Source organism: Colletes latitarsis, chromosome 12 (genome assembly GCF_051014445.1).
Source record: "Colletes latitarsis isolate SP2378_abdomen chromosome 12, iyColLati1, whole genome shotgun sequence".
Lineage (NCBI taxonomy): Eukaryota > Metazoa > Arthropoda > Insecta > Hymenoptera > Colletidae > Colletes > Colletes latitarsis.
In genome coordinates, this window is record NC_135145.1 from 18,378,466 (window position 1) to 18,402,784 (window position 24,319).

A 24,319-nucleotide genomic window follows, 5' to 3' on the forward strand; every position below is an offset into this window, starting at 1 on the left:
CTTAACACAAAATATCATTGAAAAAACTGTCTGTGTTCGTGTTTATCATTATTAAATATAAAGAAACTAAGAAATTATTTGTGTATATGTAAATTATTCCTTGGTACGGTAATGTCCACGCGAAATGTATCGTTCGTTTATGAAGAATCACAAGTCAGTTTCTCGCCCCAATAATTAACTTATCGTACTAGAAAAATATGCATTAAAAATATTAAATAAATAAGATTCCGTTACTAATTGTTTGTGGAATGATTTTTTAATTGCACATGCTTAATGTTTCGATATCTAACAAGTTACATTATACTTAAAAATCGGAAGAAAATATAGTTTCGCTTTCTGTAGAGCCTATAACGATCTTGTGCATGTCTTTTCTTTTTTGCGATATGATTTCTTTCAAGTATGCAGCGTATATTGCATAACAGGCAGTAATACTTTACAATTGAATAAAAAGAAAAGAAAGAAGAGCGTAATAAGAAATATATCTATATTTAATATAGGAAATAACGTAGTTAAGTGTTTGTTTATAAACGAGAATAACGATTCTGATACGAAAGTTTTTCAATGTATTTAAGACACGAGAATGTATAATAGAATAATTGTATCAAATTATATTGTTAGAGAGATCTTTTGGTTGGAAGTATTTAATACGAAAATAAAGTAGGAAATAATAAGGGACAATTACACACGCGACAATACGAAAAGAAATTGTGATAATCGTTGATGTAAGAGACGGAAGTAAATTTACGTGCGATGTTGCAGAAAAATTTCATACATTTCTGAAAAGGATACTGGTAAAATTTCTTTCCCATTTTTCAACCATGTACAGCTCCGTGACGAGCATATATCTAAAATACCAATATTGGAGGAACGAAAGTAACCTTTGCAACGGATTAATCATATTCGTAAATATTTGTTTGACGTTCGAATCCGACGAACAAGGTTAGGTTACTGTTTCATAAAACGCACTGCACCTTCTCACGTTTAGAGCTGCAGTAGAGATGCCAGATTGAGCACCGGGTGCACTACTCACACTATGCCAGATCACGCGTACGTGAGCTCGTGGAGTTTCGGAGAGTCGACAAAGGCAAACCGACGCATGCGCTCTTTCTCGATTCTCCGAAGCTGCCCGAAGTAACTTCGGACCACCTCGTGGGAGTCGAGAGAGAAAGGCTCACATTTGCCTTCTCGCTCTTGAACAACTAATATCCGACCTCCCGTCAACAGGTCTCCACTGGCCTCTGCTAACCGCTGCTGACTACTCCTGTTACTTCTGACAACGTATAACGATTACAACTTGCTACTGCCTGCCCCTGCTGGACTCTGCTTGCCACTGCTAGCCTCTGCTGACCACAGCTGACCACAGCTGACCACCCCCGATGCTTCCGACAACGTATAACGATTATTACTTGTTACTGCTTGCCCCTGCTGGACTCTACTTGCCTCTGCATGCCTCTGCTGGCCTCCGTTGGCCTCTGCTGACCGCTGCTGACCACTGCTGACCACCGCTTGTATTTCTGGCAACGTACAGCGATTACTACTGGCTACTGCCAGCCTCTGCTGACCTCTGCCAGCATCTCCCGACGTCAGCTGACCATCGCTGACCACTGCTGACCGTTGCTGACAACTTGCGACATGATGTAATATAATATAATATGTTTATATGTATTAAAGTGTTGTATAATGTAAATCTGTGGCAATAAATGATATAATTTCAAAGAATTCTATGTATTCTCATCATTTTTTACCTCTCTTTCCCTCTCCAAATTTCCCGCCGCCAGGAATTTCTGCGAATTCCTGGAAATGACGTCATTTCTAAGAATTTCTGAAAATACTCGGATCCTTGAAACTTACCGACGTCCCTGAAACTTCTCGGAATCCCTGAAATTTCCAAGAAGTTTCAGGCAGCGGCTAAAATTCCAGCCTGAATTTTTCGGCTAAAAATTTAAAGAGCTATTACGTAATATTACGTAATATTACGTAACATTACGTAACATTACGTAACATTACGTAATAGACCTTCAAAATTTCTCGCGGCCAGAATTTTTCGGCAAAAATTACGTAATATTACGTAATATTACGTAATAGCTCTTTAAAATTTCTCCGGCCGGAATTTTTCGGCAAAAATTACGTAATATTACGTAACATTATGTAATATTACTGAAGCTTCTTGGAAATTTCAGGGATTCCGAGAATTTTCAGGAATTCCTAGAAGTTACGTCATTTCCAGGAATTCGCAGAAATTCCTGGCGGCGGGAAATTTGAAATCTTTCCAGGGAACTTGGAAAATTTTAAAAGATTCGGAGTGTCTTATAACTAAGGGAATGATTTCGATAGGAAAAGAAGGGTAAAAATGATGAGAACACATAGAATTCTTTGAAATTATATCATTTATTGACAAAGATTTACATTATACAACACTTTAATACATATAAACATATTATATTATATTACATCGTGTCACAATTTGTCAGCGATGGTCAGCGATGGTCAGCTGACGTCGGGAGATGTTGGCAAAGGTCAGCAGAGGGTGGCAGTATCGAGTAGTAATCGTTGCACGTTGCCAGAAATATAAACGGTGGTCAGCAGAGGCTAGCTTAGGCCAGGGGACGTTGGCAGAGGTTAACAGAGGAAGGCAGGAGTCGTAGTAATCGTTGTACGTTGCCAGAAATATAAACGGTGGTCAGCAGAGGCCAGCAGTGGCAAGCAGAGATCACCAGGGGCGAATAGTAGCAAGTAGTAAGCGATATATGTTGCCAGAAGCATCAGAGGTGGTCAGCAGCGGTCAGCAGAGGCGAGCAGAGGCATGCAGTGGCAGGCAGAGATCAGCAGGAGCGAACAGTAGCATGTAGTAATTGTTATACGATGTCAGAAGCATCGGGGGTGGTCAGCAGTGTTCAGCAGAGGCCAGCAAAGGCATGCACAGGCAAGCAGAAACCTGCAAAGGCAAGCAGAGACTTGTAGGGGCATGCAGTAGTAAGTATTAATCGTTATACATTATCAGAAATACCTGCAGTGGTCAGTAGCGTTCGGCAGAGGCCAGGAAAGTTCAGCAGAGACAAGCACACGCTGACAGAGATCAGCAAAGACCAACAGAGGTTAGCAGAAGTCAGTAGTAATCGTTATAGGTTGTCAGAAATATAAGCGATGGTCAGCAGAGTCCAGCAGAGGCAAGCAGTAATCAGGAGCAGTCAGTAACAGTCGCTGTATGGTGTCAAAAGTTGTCGGGAGTTCTGTACTTTTGTCAGCACTGGTCATCAGAGGTCATCAGAGGCAAATAGAAACCAGGAGTAATTTGCAGAGTTTAGTAATGAACTCTAGGAAAGGCAAGTAAAAATACCTGGGCAGTCGAGATTCCGAATCGTATGCCGTTGTCGTGAGGTCGGATTTCAGTTGTTCAAGAGCGAGAAGGCAAATGTGAGCCTTTCTCTCTCGACTCCCACGAGGCGGTCCGAAGTTACTTCGGGCAACTTCGGAATAATCGAGAAAGAGAGCATGCGTCAGTTTGCCTTTGTCGACTCTCCGAAACTCCACGAGCTCACGTACGCGTGATCTGGCATAGTGTGAGTAGTGCACCGGGTGCTTAATCTGGCATCTCTGTGCTGCAGTGACACTGGTGTATTTTCCCTAGTTTAGTAAATTGCGCGCACGCGATTGTTGCGCCATCTGTTGGCGAGGACGCGAAGAAAAAGCGTTTCTATGTCACCTAAATATTAAATGAAAATAATCGAATAAATCTCTTTTCATTACATTCATTGCACTTACAATTCTACGTTATACGATTTCATATATAACATTCAAGAATTTCTTTTAAATACAATAGTTTAGAGCGTCCCAAATTAGAGTTTTCACTCCAGTAACAGAATGTAAATTTTTATTAATCTCTGACAAACGTTTCGAAAAGGTACTAGGTATATTACGACAGATTCTTAAGTATATAGTCATTGAATATTTTCAACGTGGTTTGCATATCTGTGTACTCGACAGTGGAACAAGCTTCTTCGAGCGGAAGCCACTTGAACGCTCGATGTTCGTCCGACATTTTGATGGGTTTGTCGGGCTTTGTTAATTCAGCTAGCCAGTAAATAACAATTTTCGGGTGTCCATTCACTTTGTAGTTCAGTTCTTGTCTCGCGTCTTCGAAAATCTTGATATCGTCGACCATTAAGCCAGTTTCTTCTTTTGTTTCGCGCAACGCGGTTTCCATGTCCGTTTCACCGGGATCTACGTGACCTTCGAGCAAATTATGGAAAATTAACGCGATCGTGTTCGTTTCAAGCAGAGAAATTTCATCTCTCGTTCGCTTCCTGTTCGGTGCAAAGTTTTATTCCGAATCGAGCAAGGGTTACGCATGCAACGCAAAAAGAGACAATCTCGTTACGAACCTTTCGGCGGTGACCAATGATCGTCGTACGTGGCTTGCATAAGAAGATATTCGATAATTTCGTGCACTCGACGAAACAGAACGAATCCACAAGCGCGTCGTGACATCCTCGGGAAAATCGACAGTTTATTGCGATTAGTATGTGGACAAGTACTTATCGAAAGAGCAGTGACGCGTCGTAGGACTTCCAGTACGATCGTAATTGGATGTAACAAGATTTAGAACTTGAGCGTAGAACATGGAAATCGTAATCTCTGTTTACATTGCTTCTGTGGAAACTAATAAATACACCTTTTTTCAATAGAAAAATATTAACACGATACTCTGTGTGTAACTATCCACTCTCACACTTTCTTTGTGCAAATTTTGTAATTCGAAGAAATTAATTTGCTCTGCTCGAGGAAAATATTAATTCTCTAGAGTTAATTTTACTTGAAATGGGTAAATCTGTATTTTTAAAACTTCAGCTGAGAAGACGTAAAATTAAGAATATTTAACCTTGCATCAACATAACCTATATTCATTAACGCGAACGACACGTGTCTTTTAAGTTCAGGCTTGGGTTTTTCATTGTTTTATGCATTACAAAAATCTCTGCAAAAATTCCAAGGCATTTATTAGAGTTTCTATTTCGATAAGTTATAGGTAGAGGGAGCAAGCAGACAGACTCGTTCATTTTGTAGAAAACAAATTTTTTTGGACTTAAACGACCCAACGGAGGTTAACATTAAATTAATGCTTTTCGATTAACTGAGCAGATAAATCTAAGAGATCTCTGTAGAAACCAAATTTCTTTTAAAATCATCTGTATCGCTTAGGATATCGCAAGGCTAGCAAAGATTTAAATTTTAGGTTAGTTGCGGTTGAATGTTGGTAACAACACTGTTTGCGGTGGTGTTGAAACATTGTTGACAATTTCACACAGAATTCTAAACAGAATGAACAAAGTTTTTTGAAATATTCTATTACGCCCTGGAGTTTCATGAATTGAAACAGACAAACATGAATTAACTCGTGATTGGTCCACAATGTGTTAATATTGTTGATAAAAAGCCATGTAAATATAGGGTGTTCGGCCATCTCTGGGAGAAATTTTAATGGGGGATTCTAGAGGCCAATATAAGACGAAAATCAAGAATACCAATTTGTTGATGGAGGCTACGTTAAAAAGTTATTAACAATTAAATTGAAAAATTTCAAATCGTTCTGGAAAAATTATTGTCGTTTGCAGGGATCAATTACAATCATTTTTGGTGAATATACATATCCCTGAAATCCTAACCACTTTCGAGAAAAAAATTCGAATAGATACTGAAATTTTTAGACGAAATTAAAAAATTTCAAATCATACTAAAAAAATTATGTTTATTTACAGGGGTTAATTACAATCATTTTTGGTGAATAGACATACCCCCGAAATCCTATCCACTTTCGAGAACAAAATTCGAGTAGATACTGAAATTTTTAGACGAAATTAAAAAATTTCAAATCATACTAAAAAAATTATATTTAGTTCCAGGGGTTAATTACAATCATTTTTGGTCATTACACATACCCCCGAAATCCTATCCACTTTCTAGAAAAAAATTCCTTACCAAAAATCTAATTAAATGCCTAAATTTTTCGTCTAAAAGAAAAAATTTCAAATCGTTCCGGAAAAATTATTTTTAGTTGCAAGGGTCAATTACAATCATTTTTGATGAATAGACATACCCCCGAAAACCTGTTCACTTTCTAGAAAAAAATTCGAGGTGTGAAATTTTTCAACGAGGAAAAAAAATTTGAAATCGTTTTAGAAAAATTATTTTCGGTTGCAGGAGTCAATTACAATCATTTTTGGTGAACACACATATCCCCAAAATCCTATCCACTTTCGAGAACAAAATTCGAATAGATACTGAAATTTGTAGACGAAATTAAAAAATTTCAAATCATACTAAAAAAATTATATTTAGTTCCAGGGGTTAATTACAATCATTTTTGGTCATTACGCATAACCCCGAAATCCTACTCACTTTCGAGAAAAAAATTCCTTACCGAAAATCTAATTAAATGCCTAAATTTTTCGTCTAAAAGAAAAAATTTCAAATCGTTCCGGAAAAATTATTTTTAGTTGCAAGGGTCAATTACAATCATTTTTGATGAATAGACATACCCCCGAAAACCTGTTCACTTTCTAGAAAAAAATTCGAGAAGGTGTGAAATTTTTCAACGCGGAAAAAAAATTTGAAATCGTTTTAGAAAAATTATTTTCGGTTGCAGGAGTCAATTACAATCATTTTTGGTGAACACATATATCCCCGAAATCCTACCCACTTTCGAGAAAAAAATTTGAGTAGATACTGAAATTTTTAGACGAAATTAAAAAATTCCAAGTCATACTAAAAAAATTATATTTAGTTACAGGGGTTAATTACAATCATTTTTGGTCATTACACATACCCCCGAAATCCTATCCATTTTCTAGAAAAAAATTCGAAAAGGTATGAAATTTTTCGACGGAAAAAAAAAAAATTTCAAATCGTTTTGGAAAAATTATTTTCGGTTGCAGGGGTCAATTACAATAATTTTTGGTGAATAGACATACCCCCGAAATCCTACGCATTTTCTAGAAAAAAATTCGAGATGTGAAATTTTTCGACGGAAAAAAAAAAATTACAAATCGTTTTGGAAAAATTATTTTTAGTTGAAGAGACAAATTACAATAATTTTTGGTGAATAGACATACCCCCGAAATCTTGCGCATTTTCGAGAAAAAAATTCGAGTAGGTAGACAAATTTTTCAACAAAATTGAAAAGTTTCAAATTGTTTTGGAAAAATTATTTTTAGTTGAAGAGACAAATTACAATAATTTTTGGTGAATAGACATACCCCCGAAATCTTGCGCATTTTCGAGAAAAAAATTCGAGTAGGTAGACAAATTTTTCAACAAAATTGAAAAGTTTCAAATCGTCCTAAAAAAATTATTTTTAGTTGAAGAGGTAAATTACAATCATTTTTGGTGAATAGACATACCCCCGAAATCTTGCGCATTTTCGAGAAAAAAATTCGCGTAGGTAGACAAATTTTTCAACAAAATTGAAAAGTTTCAAATCGTCCTAAAAAAATTATTTTTAGTTGAAGAGGTAAATTACAATCATTTTTGGCGAATAGACATACCCCCGAAATCCTACCCACTTTCTAGAAAAAAATTCAAGAAGATGTGAAATTTGTCGACGAAATTAAAATATTTAAAATCGTTCTGAAAAAAATATTGTTAGCTGTGGGGGGCAATTACAATCATTTTTGGTGAATAGACATACCCCCGAAATTTTGCGCATTTTCGAAAAAAAAATTCAGTACGGACGGAACTTTAAACGTTAATAACTTTTTAACGAAGCCTCAGTCAAGATACTGATATTCTTGATTTTCGTCTTATTTTGGTCTCTAGAATCCCTCATTAAAATTTTTCCCAGGTGTGGCCGAACACTGTATATCTATACACACATAAATATATCTATGCAATTAGATATAGTTACGTGAATTTCTATTTGGTCCAAATATGGTGCAACTTTGTTCCAACAGTGCTGAATATGACTACAATTATAATGATATAGGTAGAGCTAAGAATTTAGTTTTTATTAATCATATTTAGCAGTTTGGCTCGTGCAAGAGTTGTTCAGATGTCTTGAGTGCAAATGATGATTCGTAATACGAATTGAGTTGGTCCACTAATCCGCCATATTGAAAATTTTCGATCTTGACATATCTTTCCCTGTTCCTGTTCTTCTCTTTCCTCAAACTCACGTTTCCCAACTTCTCGTTTCTTTCTTCCTGAAATACACATATGTACCTCTTTCGAGGTCTCATCCGTCAGTGGACGCAAGATCAAACAAAATGTCGGATTTTCGAGGCAACAGAACCGGTCAGCTTCGAAAGGAATCTGAATTGGGAAACAATGTGTGTTACCATTTTATTATAAATGTTTCTGCTACATTTTTTGTTGGCTAAATACCGATCACCAGAAAACACTTAGCAAAGCTGTATGTACGTACCTATCTACAAACTGTCACGTGTATGTATTGCATGTGTGTATGTGCGTGCAGGGCGAAGTGTGAATGCGGCTGGATGGATGACGAACCGGACTCAACCGGGACCGGACACGGTATAATTTGTTTTTCTCTCTCTTCCTGTCGCTTTATTACTTACATACAAAAATCACAAAAACTTTCTGTCGGCGCGGCGGGTTCGACGACCAAAGCGTCGCTCGCCGTTCAAGGTTATTATTATTTTTCCAGGTGTCATCCGTTCAGCGCCTCTGGCGGGGGGGTTCGTAACTTTTTAAATCGTCGAGCCTCCCTTTGAACGCGCGTTCTTCTCGATTAAGTATCGATAATAAGTTTTTTTTTTTTTTACATTTATTCGACAAAGCAAGCGAGCGGCGAGCGAACGAGCGAACGATGGGTTGTGTTATGTATATATCGTTACAGTATAGAATGGTGTTTTTTTTTTTTTTTGTTCATTTTCGCCTATTTGCGTCTTACAGGCATATACCATTAAACGTTATCGAAGGATCTTATACTCTGTAACATTAATTCGTAACCGCTATCCGTAAAGATAAATTTTTTTTTTTTTTCTCGTTTTCTACAATTGTCTCCGCGTGTCCGTTTCGGGTTACGGCGACCGCGCTCGGAATTATACAATGGATTTATTCGAATTATCGAGACACGCACGATCGCTGTAACGCGCGCAAACATTGGTACTAAACGCACTATAGTGTTCTCGGTTAATCCCATTTTGTTTCGTTATCGGCTGCTTTTTACATGAAATGGAGTCAACAAAAGAGGAGTTTTCGGATCGTACTCCGCGGACGTGCTGATTCTCCGTCGTTGATCCAGAGACGGGCGAAACTTTGCGTTCGAATAAAAGTCACGAACTTTCGATTTATCATTTTCATCGAACGAATAACGAATAAAAGGTTACCAAGCGCTTCCTTCGTTATTCTCTTTTTTTTTCCAAGATAGTTTCGCCCGTCTGAAGAAGTGTACCCGTTGGTGATTTCAGCGAAGGAAGGAAAGTTACTTCTCGTTAGATATCGTTAAGAGGTTAGCGAGGGGAGGAATGGAGAAGTTTTATGTAAGTCCCGATGCCTGTTACCGCGTACAGTTTTCCGTCGCGGATCGAAAACTTCTTTTTCGTTAGTATTGTTCTTGAAAGTGAACAATTCCGATATACACAGACCGTCGACGGTACTTAGTTGCTATCAGTCGTTTGTCGATTTGAAAAGAGCCACGCATCGGAGGAGCACGTGTGTGTGTGTGTATGTATATGGAGAGTAAACACATTCAGCTGGGTCGAAAATGTTTTCACTCGGCGTTTTGGAATATATATATATATATATACAGGGTGTTCAGCCACTGGGAAAAATTTTAGAGGATTCTAGAGGCCAAAATAAGACGAAAATCAAGAATACCAATTTGTCAATTGAGGCTTCGTTAAAAAGTTATTAACAATTAAATTAAAAAATTTCAAATCGTTCTGGAAAAATTATTTTTAGTTGGAGGGGTCAATTACAATCATTTTTGGTCATTCACATACTTCCGAAATCCTATCCAATTTCGAGAAAAAAATTCATTATTGAAAATATGTCTGACCATACCTGTCAGTTACCCTGAAAATTTAAAAATTTCAAATCGTTCTGAAAAAATTATTTTTAGTTGGAGGAGTCAATTACAATCATTTTTAGTCATTACACGTATTTCCGAAATCCTATCCACTTTCCAGAAAAAAATTCGAGTAAGTGCTGAAAGTTTTGGGTGAAAAAAAAAGACTTTCGAATCGTCTTGGAAAAATTATTTTTAGTTACAGGGGCCAATTGCAAGCATTTTTGGTCAACAGATATACCTCCGAAATCCTACTCAGTTTCGAGGAAAAAATTCATTACCGAAAATTTCATGTCTGACCATAGCTGATATGTTTCACTGAAATTTCATGCGTATCTTTAAAACATCATAACTTCCGAACGGATTGGACGATTTTAATGTTTAAAAAAGCAAACAATGCGTATTTTAATGGAGAATATATAGAAATTGCAAAAATATTCGAAAAGTTGATCCTTGACCCCGCAAAATGAGAAAAAACGCCATAAAAATGGTACAATTTTCAAACAGCCTTAACTCCTATAATTGTGAACATATTTCAATGAAACTTTTTTCTGAAGTAGAGCTCATAGGTACCTACAAAAAAGTATTAGACAACTTTTCTGTAGGTCGTCAAACAAAATTACTAAAAATCAAAAACTAATTTTTAAGAAAAACCGACAGGCGGTAGGTGCCTATATTTTTCGGCCAAAATTGAAAAATTTCGAATCGTTCTGGAAAAATTATTTTTAGTTCCTGGGGGCAATTACAAGCATTTTTGGTCAATAAACATACCCCCGAAATCTTGCGCATTTTCGAGAAAAAAATTCAAGTAGATGGACAAATTGCTGTTCTACAGCCGCAACTTCGAACGTTAATAAGTTTTTAACGAAGCCTCCATCAACAAATTGGTATTCTTGATTTTCGTCTTATTTTGGCCTCTAGAATCTCCCATTAAAATTTTTCCCACGGGTGGTCGAACACCCTGTATATTCCATGTCTGTGTACGTGTGTACGTGTACCTGTGTGTGGGTTGTCTTTGCACGCGCGTGTGTGTGTGTAACGTATGCATTGTATGCGCGCGCGCGTGTACAGCGCGTGTTAGAAACGTGAAAAAATCATTCGAGTTTCGTATTTATTTAAATAAATTAGTCATTGCCTATAAGTAATATGTACTCGATTAATCTTAGGCAAATATAAAAAGTTTTTTGCGACACTCGAATATCCCGAGGTTTCTTTTTTTCCGTCCGGTATTCCCTCGTTCCATTGTTTTCTTTTTTTTTTTTTTATTTCTTCTTCTCCGTTTCCGGCTATCTTCCGCTGGGCTTCCCCGTTTGCATATTCTTCGCGTTTTGTTCTTCATTTTTTGCGTTATTCTCTTATTTAACTGTTCTTGGTGTGAGGCTTCATTTATTTGGTTAATTTAGTACCTTCGTATATTATTATTATTTATATACACCAAGTCTCTCTAGTTCGCCTCTACATTTACAATAATTCCTAATTTAATTTCATTCAACCGCGAATACATCTGCGAATAAAAGGTTAAATAGCGTAATAGTGTATAGCCAATTACAATACTTAAATATAATCTTACATGATATCCTTCGTAGAAATAACAGATCTCATTTATCGACGTTGTCGTACGCGCGTGCGTGTTTCTCTCTCTCTCTCTCTTTCTCTCTCTCTCTCTCTCTCTCTCTTTCTTTCTTTTGCTAGGTATTATCCCGGAATTCTTTCGGAGCGAAATACTTGGGCGTCGTTTTTTACTCGCACGAGCTACGAGTAGGAATCGCTTCGACGACGATTAGTTCCTAAATAATTGTTAAATAATAGCTCCTCTTCGTCTTTCGCCTTCGTTTCTCGTTTAACATTTGTGTTCGTAATATTACTTGTATACTATCCATAAAAATAATCGTAATAATAATAGTAATAATAATAGTAATAATAATAATAATTATCGTTACGCATTGATTAATCGGCTAACGTCTATAGTGCTGCATAGCTTTTAAACTTACGATATAAAAAAAAAAGAAAAAAAAAAAAGGAAGGTAAAGTAGCGTAAAAATATTCGAAAAAAAAAAAAAAACGTAATGGTTCGGCGCGCGTCGCTTTTATAAACGGTTGAATTTCCTGTCGACGCTAAATGGAGGATGATAAGTGTGTGAAGGTAATTTTGTTACGAGTACAATTCTACGTGTTTCCTTTACAGGTTTTTTTTATCGTCCGAGAGGTTCGATCGGTTATTTACAAACAGACCTCTCGATTTCCTCGAACGTGTCTCTTACGCGTCTTTGAATCGTAGCTAAAAGACAACGTTGCGAAAAGAAAGACTCTTTACGTCGCGGGTTTTCGATACATATACATATACATATACATATACATACATACATATATATATATATATATATATATATATACGTATACATAATGCGCGTTCATCGAACGTCTTTCACTTTGACAACCACTTCTCTCCTCTGCGGAGTGCACACGTATTTCCTCCACCCTTTCTTCACTCTGCTCTCGCTTCATCGATAACGCATCGTTAGGCACAGTTGAAGTACAATGATCGTGTCTATCACCGTTCGGATAGTTCGAAATCTCTAGACCATTGGCGAGAAGAAAGGACAAAATAAAAGGACAAAGAAAGACGAGCGTCCGGGTTACGCCGTGGACAGCCGCGACATGCATCATCGAGACAATGTGGGCTTCGAATAAATAATACTGTAAGACGCGCCCTGGCTCTGCGACACGGACCGTCTCGATGTTCATCGAAACTGAAGTGCACGGTTGTACGCGCGAAACAACGCGCTTTTGTCGCTTTCGTTTATCGAGTCTCGTCGCGAACGAGAAAGAATTTCGAATTACCCAACGACCGGCTTAATAAGCGATTCGCGGGACCAATCTTGCGTAGTACGCGCATGCGCGCGCTCGATCGGCGGGATTCCTCTGCTCCTCGCGTTCTTCCCCCACTCTTCTCTCCGTCGGTGGACGCGGCACACGCACGCAGCAGCATTCTCTCCTTCACCCCCCACCCCCTTTACCCAACGTGTTCCTGTCTTTCTTCCGATTCATTTATCCGTTTTCATGAACATCCGACCTAGTCCCACATTTTGGCACTCGGGAGTATTTGAGTAATTTATACGTGTTCCGACGGATCACAGGGTCCCCAGGCTAGGTGGCGTTCGTGAAACGAACGATTCCGGGACTCGTGTCGCGATCGATGGGTCGACGATCGTTCGAAGCTTTCTCGACCATCCGTTGACGTAATTTTCCGTTGCTCGACCGGGGCCCGCAGAACATCGTCAAACGAAGATTTCACGGGTGTTTGATTCGGGATCGGGATCCGGTGCGGGATCGGGATCGGAATCGGAGTCCCAGACGAAGGAAGAGTGAAAATCATCGTCGTCGTCGTCGTCGTTGTCGTCGTCGTCGTCGTCGTCGTTGTCGTCGTTGTCGTCATCGTCATCGTCGTCGTCGTCGTCGTCGTCGTCGTCGTCGTCGTTGTCGTCATCGGCGGTCGCGAGGAATCCGTGCGATCGATCACGAGGGCGTTATGGATTGGCGCGGGCGGCTAGGGAGCCTGTTGTCGGCAGTCACAGCTTCAGCTCGTTCGCTATCTTGCTGGCAATATTTTTGAAACCGATCGACGTGCCCGAGATGCGTTTGAAACGCACGCCGTTCAGAGAGAGTCGTGGCAGTTTACACACTTCGATCTCCCATTGTACCTGGCTGTCTGTCGCCGCATCGCCGTGCGCGCACAGCAGCAGAAACCTTTCGCGTTGTTCGTACTGACATTTATTGGCGTCCAGTACCTGAAGCGATCGACAAACCGGTTAGTAAACAAGTGGATTTTCGGGCGACTGGCGTAATTTTTTTCAAAAACTACGTTCCGATGTCCGTGGACTACACAAAAATAACAGGAATTATTTTTTTTAATCATGATTATTAACCCTTTCATTCCCACTGCAGCCACACCGACCACTTTCATTAAATATTCACATTACTTCGTGACCCTCCCTTTATACGATTACTGTTTTCTTAATTATTAAACACATGCAATATCACCAACCCGGTTTTGAGAGATCTAGACATTCAATAAATAGGTCTTTTAAAACTAATTAGAATTTAACCTAACCTAACCCAGACCTAACCTAACATAACCTAACCGAACCCAGACCTAACCTAACATAACCCAACCGAACCCAGACCTAACCTAACCTAACCTAACCCAGACCTAACCTAATCTAACTCAGACCTAACCTAACCTAACCTAACCATCCCTTTATACGATTAATTACTGTTTTCTTCTTAATTATTAAACACATGCAATATTACCAACCCTGTTTTGAGAGATCTAGACATTAAATGAATTGGTCTTTTAAAAATAATTAGAATTATTGAACGGAATATTACTGTCACTTATATTTTCAACCACAGTAAAACAAAAATTCTGTAATCTATTATTTGTAAAATAGTATCGTTTTAAGTAAATGGTTATATGAAATTATTTCTCGTTACAGTATTATCTTGATCAATACCAAAAAATCACAGTCCATCCATTATAACTCAAACTTTGAGAGAGGATAGACAACGAAACAGTTTTAACTATTTTGGTCTAAAAAAATCCACTGCAAAGAGAGAACAGAGAAATATTTTTTCTCATGACTGTTTAATAATTTGGGAATGAAAGAGTTTGAAGTTTACAATTTCATATTCTAGTTTTGTTCAAAGTATGCTTTGTGCGAGTCAAATATACTTGTTCAGAAGTTTCTTCCACTGCTGGAAACGCGTTGCACATAAATGCACGTGCTCCTTTTTAGTTCTAAATCCGCCACTGTTCGTTTGTTAAACAGTTTGTAGTAGAGAACAGACGAAGATGAACGAAGAAACCTATCGAAAGGAAAGTAGAAAGAATATCATCCAAGACGATGAACAGTATTTCCTATTAAAGAGTTCCTGAAAACTTTCCAACAGTGGAAACTACGTTAGGTCAAATGTATTGACTCGCGTGGAGAGTACTTTGAAGAAGACTAGAACATGAAATGGTAAATTTTAATAAACACGTTAAAAGAAAAATAATTCTAGTTATTTTAGAGTACCCTTTCGTACACTGGATCAACAATGTTTCCGATACACCCTACTTAAATTTCTTAATGAGTTTATTACAACGTTACAAAGTGTTTATAAATGTTTTTGTCCGGCAGGCTGTGATCTATACAAGAGTTGATTTAAAAATGAATTTCTCAGTCTTAACCAAGCTTTAAAAATAGTTAATAGGTGTACATTCCACAGGGAGAGTATGTATTTCAGTTTGACGGGTGCTTCAGAGGTTGGAAGTTTAAAATTTATTAATACTACAATCAAGCAATATGTTTATTTGAATATATTAAGAGGAAATCCAAAAAGCAGTGTCGAAAAGTTAAATACTGCTTACTGTGTAACGTACCAAAACAATTAAAACATCATCTTAGATACTCAAGTATTTATAGCGAAAAGAACAAATGAAAGAATAAGTAAATTTCCTTTTCAATACTATGAAATGAAAATATGTTTAAAGAACATTGTAACATTGCAATCGATTCGTTAAGAAATTCTAGTAGCATGAGGAACATTGTTGACCCAATGTACGTCAGGATTGGCCGAAACTGTGAAGTATTAAGCAATGCAGCATGACCCAATATGTATACATAAATGATTAATTACGTTGGACAAACAAATTTGTCTGTCGATCTTCTATTCAAACAATTCTGGAAATTGGTATTAATTTTTTATACTGATGTACAAGGGATAAAATAATAAACCCTAGTTAGCATCGATATTTATCATTATTCTAACCAAGTCTTGGAATATTTATTGTTCAGCATGAAATAAGTAGTACAAGAAAACAGATACAACTTCGAATAAACAATTGCACACTGTAATTGATAGAAATAAATGTTTGAAATTATACCTGTTTGTGAATACTTGAATGAGCATTGAAAATTAATACCAAGTACATTTTCTATCTAATTGATAGATACTAATACTATTGTAGAGGCAATAAAAAAGTAGTACTTCGTTAGTAGACTGCCAATATTTATGCAAATTCATCTATTCAATAGAATTAATGAAATGTGAGCTTCATAAAGGGTTTTTTCAATCCCTAAATATAATAATTTGTATCTAACTTTAAGTATTTCTTATATTTTTACATATTAAGTGCATTCTGTAGTTTTTTTATGCATAATCATCCGCAGTCTATTCATTAGATATTTGTGTACGAGTTTCACTAATTATAATATCCTCATTATACATACTGGGTCATTCTACACGAACCCAATACTCAATAAAGCATAAATTTAACTCGAAACTATATTCTCGCTACAGCGTTCATTAAAAAAAAAATGTCCCAAGAAGGGCAATGAATAGAAAGCTTTATGTTCCAGTGCAATACCTTTCGAATTTCAGACATGATTTCGTTTGGATCTCGACTACTGGTAGTTTTCATACTCCAAGTGAAACGTAGACTGCGTGGTTTAACCTGCTCATCGTTAGTGGTTGCTCCGCTGTAACAAAAGAATGTCTTAAATCTGCACGATCAGGCCGCGCACCAAAACATGCGACAGACATTATTCTTTAAGTGGTCGTGCACGAACGATTCCGGCATCGTGTCGGCCATTTTTTTTTTCTTCGCCAGTCGCACGGGGTCGCAACGTTACAAAAGCGACTTCCCTTGTCGTTCAAAGACTTTTCTGACGATCAACGGGATACGTCTATGATTCAATAAACGTGCACTAGGCTGATTCCGTGGGCCGTCGATCGCGAACTGAACGACGGCAAAGTAAAAACGTAAAAAAACGTCACACATGCGTGCCATGCATGCAACTCGTGGTCGCGTATATGTATTTATTCGTATATACACACCGAAAAATTTACGAGGGCAGAAGTAGTGTTAGGATGTAAGTTCTAGGTTAGGTTCTAGTCGTACGTAACGGGTGACGTCGGGCATTTAAAAAATGCTGTTCGGCCAGAGTCGGGCGAATTTTATCAACGGACGCCATTTTTAGATTCGTTGGTAAATTCGTTGAGATAAAATAAATTCTTGTAATAGCGTCGAATTTACGAATTAATCTAAAGGTTTTGGTCGTTGTTTGCGAATAAAATTTGCCCGAATCTTGGCGCGCGTATGCCGGAACATGTTTTGGAAAGCTGCAAACGGGGGAACAGAGAGCGTTTGGAGCGTGTCGAAAGCGGGTACGCAGCGATCGGACGCCGAAATAACAAAACTTGTTGATCGCTGCACACGTCGACGGTAAAACAAGATTCGTGCGTGATTTCGTCGTACCTCGCACAACAAATCGAAATTACGAACGAGTAATTTACGTAAACGGTGGACGGTTTTGTCCAGCTTCGTTCACCGATACGAGCAATATTCTCAATATACGTTCACTGTCTATGACCCACATATGGGGCATACCGTTACGCTATTGGATAAGCTTCGTTCACCGATATGAGCAATATTCTCCATATACGTTCACTGTCTATGACCCACATATGGGGCATATCGTTACGCTATTTGATAAGCTTCGTTCACCGATACGAGCAATATTCCTCTATACGTTCACTGTCTATGACCCACATATGGGGCATAACGCTACGCTATTGGATACGTCGCTGAGAGACCGGACAGTGAATGCATTTAACCACAGTTCGAATTTTGCGTCCACGCTTGTTGAGAACAATCGAGACTTTTTTTTAGCGAGTCGTACTAAATCGTAAATAATTTAAAAAATTTTTTCTCAGACTCCTAATAATTACTTGGATATTATTATGATTTTAAAAGGTTTCGATATCGTAGTAAAAAGATTCACTTTTCGTGCACTCGTTGCACTTCAAATGAACAACGAAGGGATCTCAAGAAGTATCTCTCCTTATACGATATTTCCTCGCTTATTGCATCGATGTTTCCTCGATCTTCGCTTCCCAATGACCCACATGTGGGGCACTGCGATTTTCACTCGACAAACGTCGCCCATTTAAACTCAAAGCTTTTCTCCCTCGCTTATTGCATCGTTATTTCCGCAATCTATGCTGTCCAATGACCCACATGTGGGTCACTGCGCTTTTCACTCGACAAACGTCGCCCATTTAAACTCGAAGCTTTCCTCCCTCGCTTATTGCATCGATGTTTCCTCGATCTTCGCTGTCCAATGACCCACATGTGGGTCACTGTGACTTTTACTCAACAAACGTCGCCCATTTAAACTCAAAGCTTTCCACCCTCGTTTATTGCATCGATGTTTCCTCGAGCTTCGCTGTCCAATGCCCCACATGTGGGCCACTGTGACTTTTACTCAACAAACGTCGCCCATTTAAACTCAAAGCTTTCCACCCTCGTTTATTGCATCGATGTTTCCTCGAGCTTCGCTGTCCAATGCCCCACATGTGGGTCACTGTGACTTTTACCCAACAAACGTCGCCCATTTAAATTCAAAGCTTTCCTAAAACTGAGAAATGCAAGTATTATTTACAAGAGAAGATTGCTCGTATTTCCAAACGAAGTCGGGACTAAACGTTTCGTCCACTGTTCGCGAAATGACTGTTCAACATCAGCAAGCAAAACACAGTTGCGTCCCAACGACTCATTCGTTTAAAAATTATTATTATAGACGTGTGTGTATCGTTGCTATGGGCTACGACAGTGTCGTACGTCGAGTGTCAAACGTTTCGATTCGCAGGGAAAAGACGCGGCTCACTTCGTACCAGTCGCCATCGTTAGAAAGTGTTAAAAGAGAGAAATTTCACGCAAAAAGGAAAAGTAAAACGATAGTAAAAAAAAAGAAGAAAAAAAGAAAAAGTAAAACGAAAAATTTGGACGAGTATGAAAGAAACGAACGAACAAACAAACAAACAAACGAACGAACAAAATTCAACGACAGAAAAGAACAGAGGAGGCGTAAATGAAAGAAATTAGAACGTATGGGCAGTGGTATTATGGTATGCAGCAACGTACCTCACTACTGGGTGCTTGGGGGGTACGGATGGGTCCATGGGGCTGAAATAACAAAACAAAGGCAGTTGCTAACAAACACTAAACATGATAAATCGTCAAATCAAATTTCAGTTTATATGTATAAACCACCACCATTCTATATCACCACTTGCACACCTATTTTTTTTTTTTACGATGCAACGAGAGGTCGTATAGCGTTTGGGACGAGATGTAACAGTTCTTGAGACCCGTTAAAATTATCTATCGTTAATATTAGTTAGTAATTTGCTCCTACAAAAAAACAAAAAAAGAAACGGAAAAACGAGGTGAGGGGGGAGGGGGGTTAAACGGCATTACAAACTACGAAGAAACATTTTGGCAATCGTCGTACCTAAAAAACAAAAAAAAAAAAAAAAATATGTATTCACGTAACGCAAATATACGTATATCTATGTTGCTCGAAACAAGCGAATTCGCACATAAAACATTTCTAATCGAAGACGCATGCACAAAACGAACACATGGGACCGAGATTTGTCTCTCGCGCGCGCGAGCAAAACATGATTCCTTTTTAATTGAGGATTCGGAAATAAATTGATACAACATATACAAGACAGTTTCAACATGTTTATTAATACGAAATTATTACTATTATTGCTTCTTAAAATTATTTTAAATAATATTTCTATCCTGTCTCTACGAGCCATTTACTGCCCTCCATTTTTATTTTATTCGCTTTTTTCTTCTCTTGTTGCAAAGATCTAAGGCAGACGCTTCTACAGGTTCATCGAATCGAAATTAGAAAGAAAAAGGACGAAAAAAAAAAAAAAAAAAAAATAAAACAGAAATACTAGAAAAAAAACGATCCGGGCGTTTTGGACGGGCGTACAGAGTTGTGGAGTGCAGCAAAGAGCGTTCAAACCATTTACAAATGCGCTATGTTCATTATTACTTCGACGTACAAACGGTTGCGGCTGATACTTTGTCCGTTTATACGTTTCTTTTTTTTTTTATAATGCGTAAAGACGATCGAGTTGCTTCTCGTTACCTTCTCTCGTTTTCTTACTGCCGTGCACAACGCGTTAACATTAATTTGTCGTGTGGCCGTTTCCTTCTTTTTCACGCATTCGATCTCGGTCTGAGCACGACAGGAATCATTAGAGACGATAAAACCGTTACGTTTCATCGAACACGCGCGCGTTATCAGACGCGTACCAGCGAGAACCGATTTACAAAGAAAATTCGATCGACGTTGTTGTGCCTTGACTAAGTAATTTGATGAAATGGCATTGTCTGCTTGATTAAAAAGGAATCCGCTGATCAGCAACACGTGCTGACAGAAGCGCGACGTTTCCATTTGGGCTGTTGATCAGTCATACAACGAAAGAAAGAATTCATGGATCAGCTGTATGCAACATATGGCGCAACACTCCCAGTTGACCATATTAGACTGATGACCAATCGAGGGGAAGGCGCATAAAAGGCCGTGTCAAGCCCACAGGCGGAGATTGACAATTCAAAGTAACGAATAAACCACCTAACGTTCTGCATTGACAAAGTTCCCTTTGCCATCTGCTCAAAGTCCGGTGAATTCTAATTCTTCAGCAATTCTCGAATCTTCCCACACAACACGTCGAACCCCCAGGAGCACAACATTAGTTGGCCCACATTAGGGTCCCCTGGAGAGGCAGCAGAAGTTCAAGGGATCCCCAGACGACTATCAAGCATTCCCAGATCTTCTGCAGACATTCCTCTATCTTCCTTTCTCCTGGTAAGTGGGTTACCATTGGGATCGAGTCCAGATACAACGAAGCAAGATGCATTCCAGTCACCTCAAGAAGTTAAAGCTCCTCATCACGATCCTTCTCCCACACTAGCAAAACTGTACCTGCCACCACCCTCTTGGTATCCTCAAAAGGGACATCCGACAGACCCTGGAGCACAAACCTTAGCCTACTTAGAATACATCAAATCTGTTCATCAGAGAAGAGAAGGATCTGTTCATTACTTTCTTCAAGCTAAGGCATTTGTATCAAAAATGAAATGTCCTTTAACATCTGACTTATGGACGTTCTTGGAAAAAGTTTCTTTCTTCTTTATAGAATATAACATGGTAGAAGTGGTCCTCATCACGGTGTATCTAAAAGGGATCTTCCGGTGCATCCCTCATGCTCTTCAACCACATCTTCGAAGACCTAGAAACTAAAGTGACAACACTTGCAGATGGTCATTGGTCTCATGGATGATGTAAAGGCCCATCAAGAGCCCAGCTCTCCAGTACACCCCACCGTTGCCACTAAATAATGTTGTGCCCCTGGGGGTTCAACGTATTGAGTGGGAAGATTTGAGAGTTGGTGAAGAATTAGAATTCACCAGACTTTGAGCAGGTGGCAAAGGGAACTGTACCAATGCAGAACGACAGGTGACACGGCCTTTTATGCACCTTCCTCTCGATTGGTCATCAGCCTAATATGGTCAACATTCCCAACTGTGAGTCTTGCGCCACATATTGCATACAACTGATCCATAAATTCTTTCTTTCGTTGCATGACTGATCAACAGCCCAAATGGAAACATCGCGCTTCTGTCAGCACGTGTTGCTGATCCACGAATTCCTTTTTAATTAAATGACAGACAATGCCCTTCCATCAAATTACTTATTCAAAACACAACATCTCGTTTATCAACGATAAAAATACAAGTCGAACACTAAAGAAATCGATCCGTGACGCTGTCGATCGAGAGCCCGACCGAGTCCCGCGCACGATCGTATCTGTTTTCGTAATTTCGGACGATGGTATATCGGTTAAGAGACACTAAAGTTTACATGTAAAGCATACTTGATATCACCATGCAGTTGAAATTAAAGTAAAACGTAGGCACAAACTTATATTCTGATCCGTGGATGTGGAAAAAAAAAAAGAACTTAAACAAGACCTTAGTCGTTAACTGTAATCGAAAACAAGCCACGCGCACTCGCCTTTCGCTCGCGCATGCGCACTTCGACTTTCTCTCGCGCACGCGCACTGCCCTTTCTCTCGTCCATTCGTTCCCGGGCATTCAACGATCTATCGTAACACATTACGAACATTTTCCTTCGTTTCTCTCTCTCTCTCTCTCTCTCTCTCTGTCTCATCGTGTATTTTTTTTTCTCTTTTTCTTGCTTTCTTATAAATAATAGTATGATAAATTGTTACTTTTTGTTGTTGCTGTCGTCGTTCGGCGCGTGCACACGCTCTACACAAACACTGACCAGATTACTCTACGCTAAACTCGCGACGAAATTCTTGAAAAACTAGTGCATCGGTTTTCTCCTCCGTTCGTTTCTTCGTTTAGCAAAATACGTTGTGAAATGTACAATATCAAAAAGAGGAAGGCACGCAGTTTACGATAACGGGGTAGTATCCGGTCTACGCAATGTTCATCTTCGTTTTTACGATTTATTGCGCCCCCATGCAAGCCCAATACACGCGCTTAGTAGAGGAAAACCAGTCGAATGTGTCGGTCGCGGACAAAATTGTCGCGTTCCTGTCGTGAATTTTATACTAAGCGCGGTATTGTCTCGTCGAGAAACACAATGGATAAACAAAGTAATTTCCTGTCGTCTTACGATGACTGCCAAAAATATATATAGTATTTATATATGTATATATATATACATATAGGTCTATATACATACATATAGGTCTATATATATATATAGGTCTATATATATATATAAATATACAGGTCTCTATGTTATATATTTCTATTGATTAATTAGTACAATATGGATCGAGTTACAATAATCAATATACAAAGAAACGAGTAACCAATAATCGTTTATGGCCTGTCTGTACCGATAAATCTTTGCACCCTGTTTGATGTTGAACCGTGATAAGTTAAAAAAAAAATAAAAAAAAAAAAAAAAAAAAATAAATGCGAATATCGCGAATTGCCGGTCACTGAAATCGAGTAGCACGCTATTGTTTAATTCGTTAGTCGGTTTTGAGATCAGTCTCGTACAAGGTTAAGAAAGTAAAGAGCTTCTTGTTGCTGGTATCTTTTTTTTTTTGTGTTTAATGTAAAATATACAATGTAAAAGAAAAAAGAAAAAAGAAAATGCACATTTACGGTCGCGAGGCGTCGTTCCTTTTTGTTATTCCTTCGTTTGGATTAAAATCGTCTTCGCGCGAAAGGGAAGAAAAAAAAAATAATAATAGTGGAATGCCTTTAGCCATACGTTTCGCCGATTACCGTAGCGATTCAACTTCGAAAAATGAAAGTGTATAATAGTACTCGTTGAATTGCACCAACCGAACAGTGTAAAAAAAAAAAAAAAAGACTCAAATGCCGGAGAAACCAAGGAAAACCCGATATAAATGGACGCGGAATTTTCGCCCCCTCGTTGTAACGACTTTTCCCCAATGTAATTGTATTTACAAAAATTGCACGCGTGTAACGCGATATATACGCACACACGTAATTCGCGCGAGATTTTCTCATCCGAACGAACGTTCTCGAACGACGGGTAAAGAAAGTTCACTCGTATAAAAACGACAATTTGCGTTACAGAATGGAAATATACGTCGCGTGGTGAACGAATAAAAATTTTCACTGGAATCGAATGAACACGTCGCGAACGAATCCGCCGCGCATCGGTTTTACTCGCCGTTCGTGCCCGTCCGCATGCGCGAATTCGTACGGAGAAACGGGGATCACCCCATTGGCGGTTCTCGCCTGGACGAGTTCGCGTTCGACGTGGGATCGCGCGTCAAAGAACTAAACGCAAATTTCACGCTTTCGTGAGGAACCTATGCTGGATATCATATATACGTAAAAAAGAAACGAAGTCAAGGACTTTGTGAGAAGAAAAAAAAAAGGGGGGTAGGGGGGGGGGGGGTAGAGTAAACGAGTAACGAAACTCGGAAAATGCAACTGTTTCTGGTATCTTGGGATGACGCGAGAAAAACAAAAATGAGAAAAGGAAACGTTTTACAGTTAACAGGGGGCGAGGAAATTAATTGTTATCCAACATATTTTCCCGGGATCGTAAGAATACGATACAGAAATACGGTAATTACAGGGCGATAACGTTATTCTACAGTTTCATCGTAATCCTATGTAATATTGTTAACAAACAGAGAGATAAAAAAAAAAAAAAAAGAACGTGAGATGGATTAAAAGAATACGCTACGTAGGAAGTCACGCTTGGCCACTCGATCAGATTTTAACTAGTTCTTTTTATTTAGCCAGCAAAGTGGCTGGCGTGCATATCGGGGCCGTTGCTCGATATTCGGCGTACGGCTCGCTCTCATTTCAGCTCGAGGGAAACAAGGCGAGACTTCACCCTTCACTTAGAAAACCTG

At 38.7% G+C, this 24,319-nt stretch overlaps 2 protein-coding genes across 17 annotated transcripts in view; both read right to left on the reverse strand.

Moving 5' to 3' along the window:
- Positions 1–3,733: 3,733 nt before the first annotated feature.
- Positions 3,734–4,738, reverse strand: Apf (purine phosphoribosyltransferase family protein Apf). Its single transcript, XM_076779531.1, has 2 exons — positions 4,383–4,738; positions 3,734–4,230 (listed from the first exon to the last, which is right to left on the reverse strand). Exons 1-2 carry the CDS (start codon positions 4,486–4,488, stop codon positions 3,914–3,916), a joined length of 423 nt encoding a protein of 140 aa, XP_076635646.1. The 5' UTR covers positions 4,489–4,738; the 3' UTR covers positions 3,734–3,913.
- A 3,903-nt stretch (positions 4,739–8,641) lies between these two features.
- Positions 8,642–24,319, reverse strand: part of LOC143348816 (serine/threonine-protein kinase MARK2) — a 294,206-nt gene continuing 278,528 nt past the window's right edge. For 13 of the 16 annotated variants that reach the window (XM_076779449.1, XM_076779447.1, XM_076779446.1 and 10 more), the window contains 3 exons: positions 18,993–19,034; positions 16,434–16,545; positions 8,642–13,812 (listed from right to left, as the gene is read on the reverse strand). In XM_076779449.1, coding sequence (XP_076635564.1) covers positions 13,594–13,812; positions 16,434–16,545; positions 18,993–19,034 — 373 coding nt within the window. In that variant the 3' untranslated portion in view covers positions 8,642–13,593. Of the gene's footprint in view, positions 13,904–16,433; positions 16,546–18,992; positions 19,035–20,078; positions 24,317–24,319 lie in introns of those variants that run through there. The other 3 variants (XM_076779453.1, XM_076779450.1, XM_076779454.1) reach the window with 3 other exon arrangements.

What these genes read in the sequence shown, in the direction of transcription:
- Apf (XM_076779531.1), bottom strand. Translation starts at nt 4,488, where the DNA reads ATGTCACGACGCGCTTGTGGATTCGTTCTGTTTCGTCGAGTGCACGAA. An exon ending in TCATTGGTCACCGCCGAAAG is followed by an intron (nt 4,231 to 4,382) that starts GTTCGTAACGAG and finishes ATTTGCTCGAAG; the next exon opens with GTCACGTAGATCCCGGTGAA.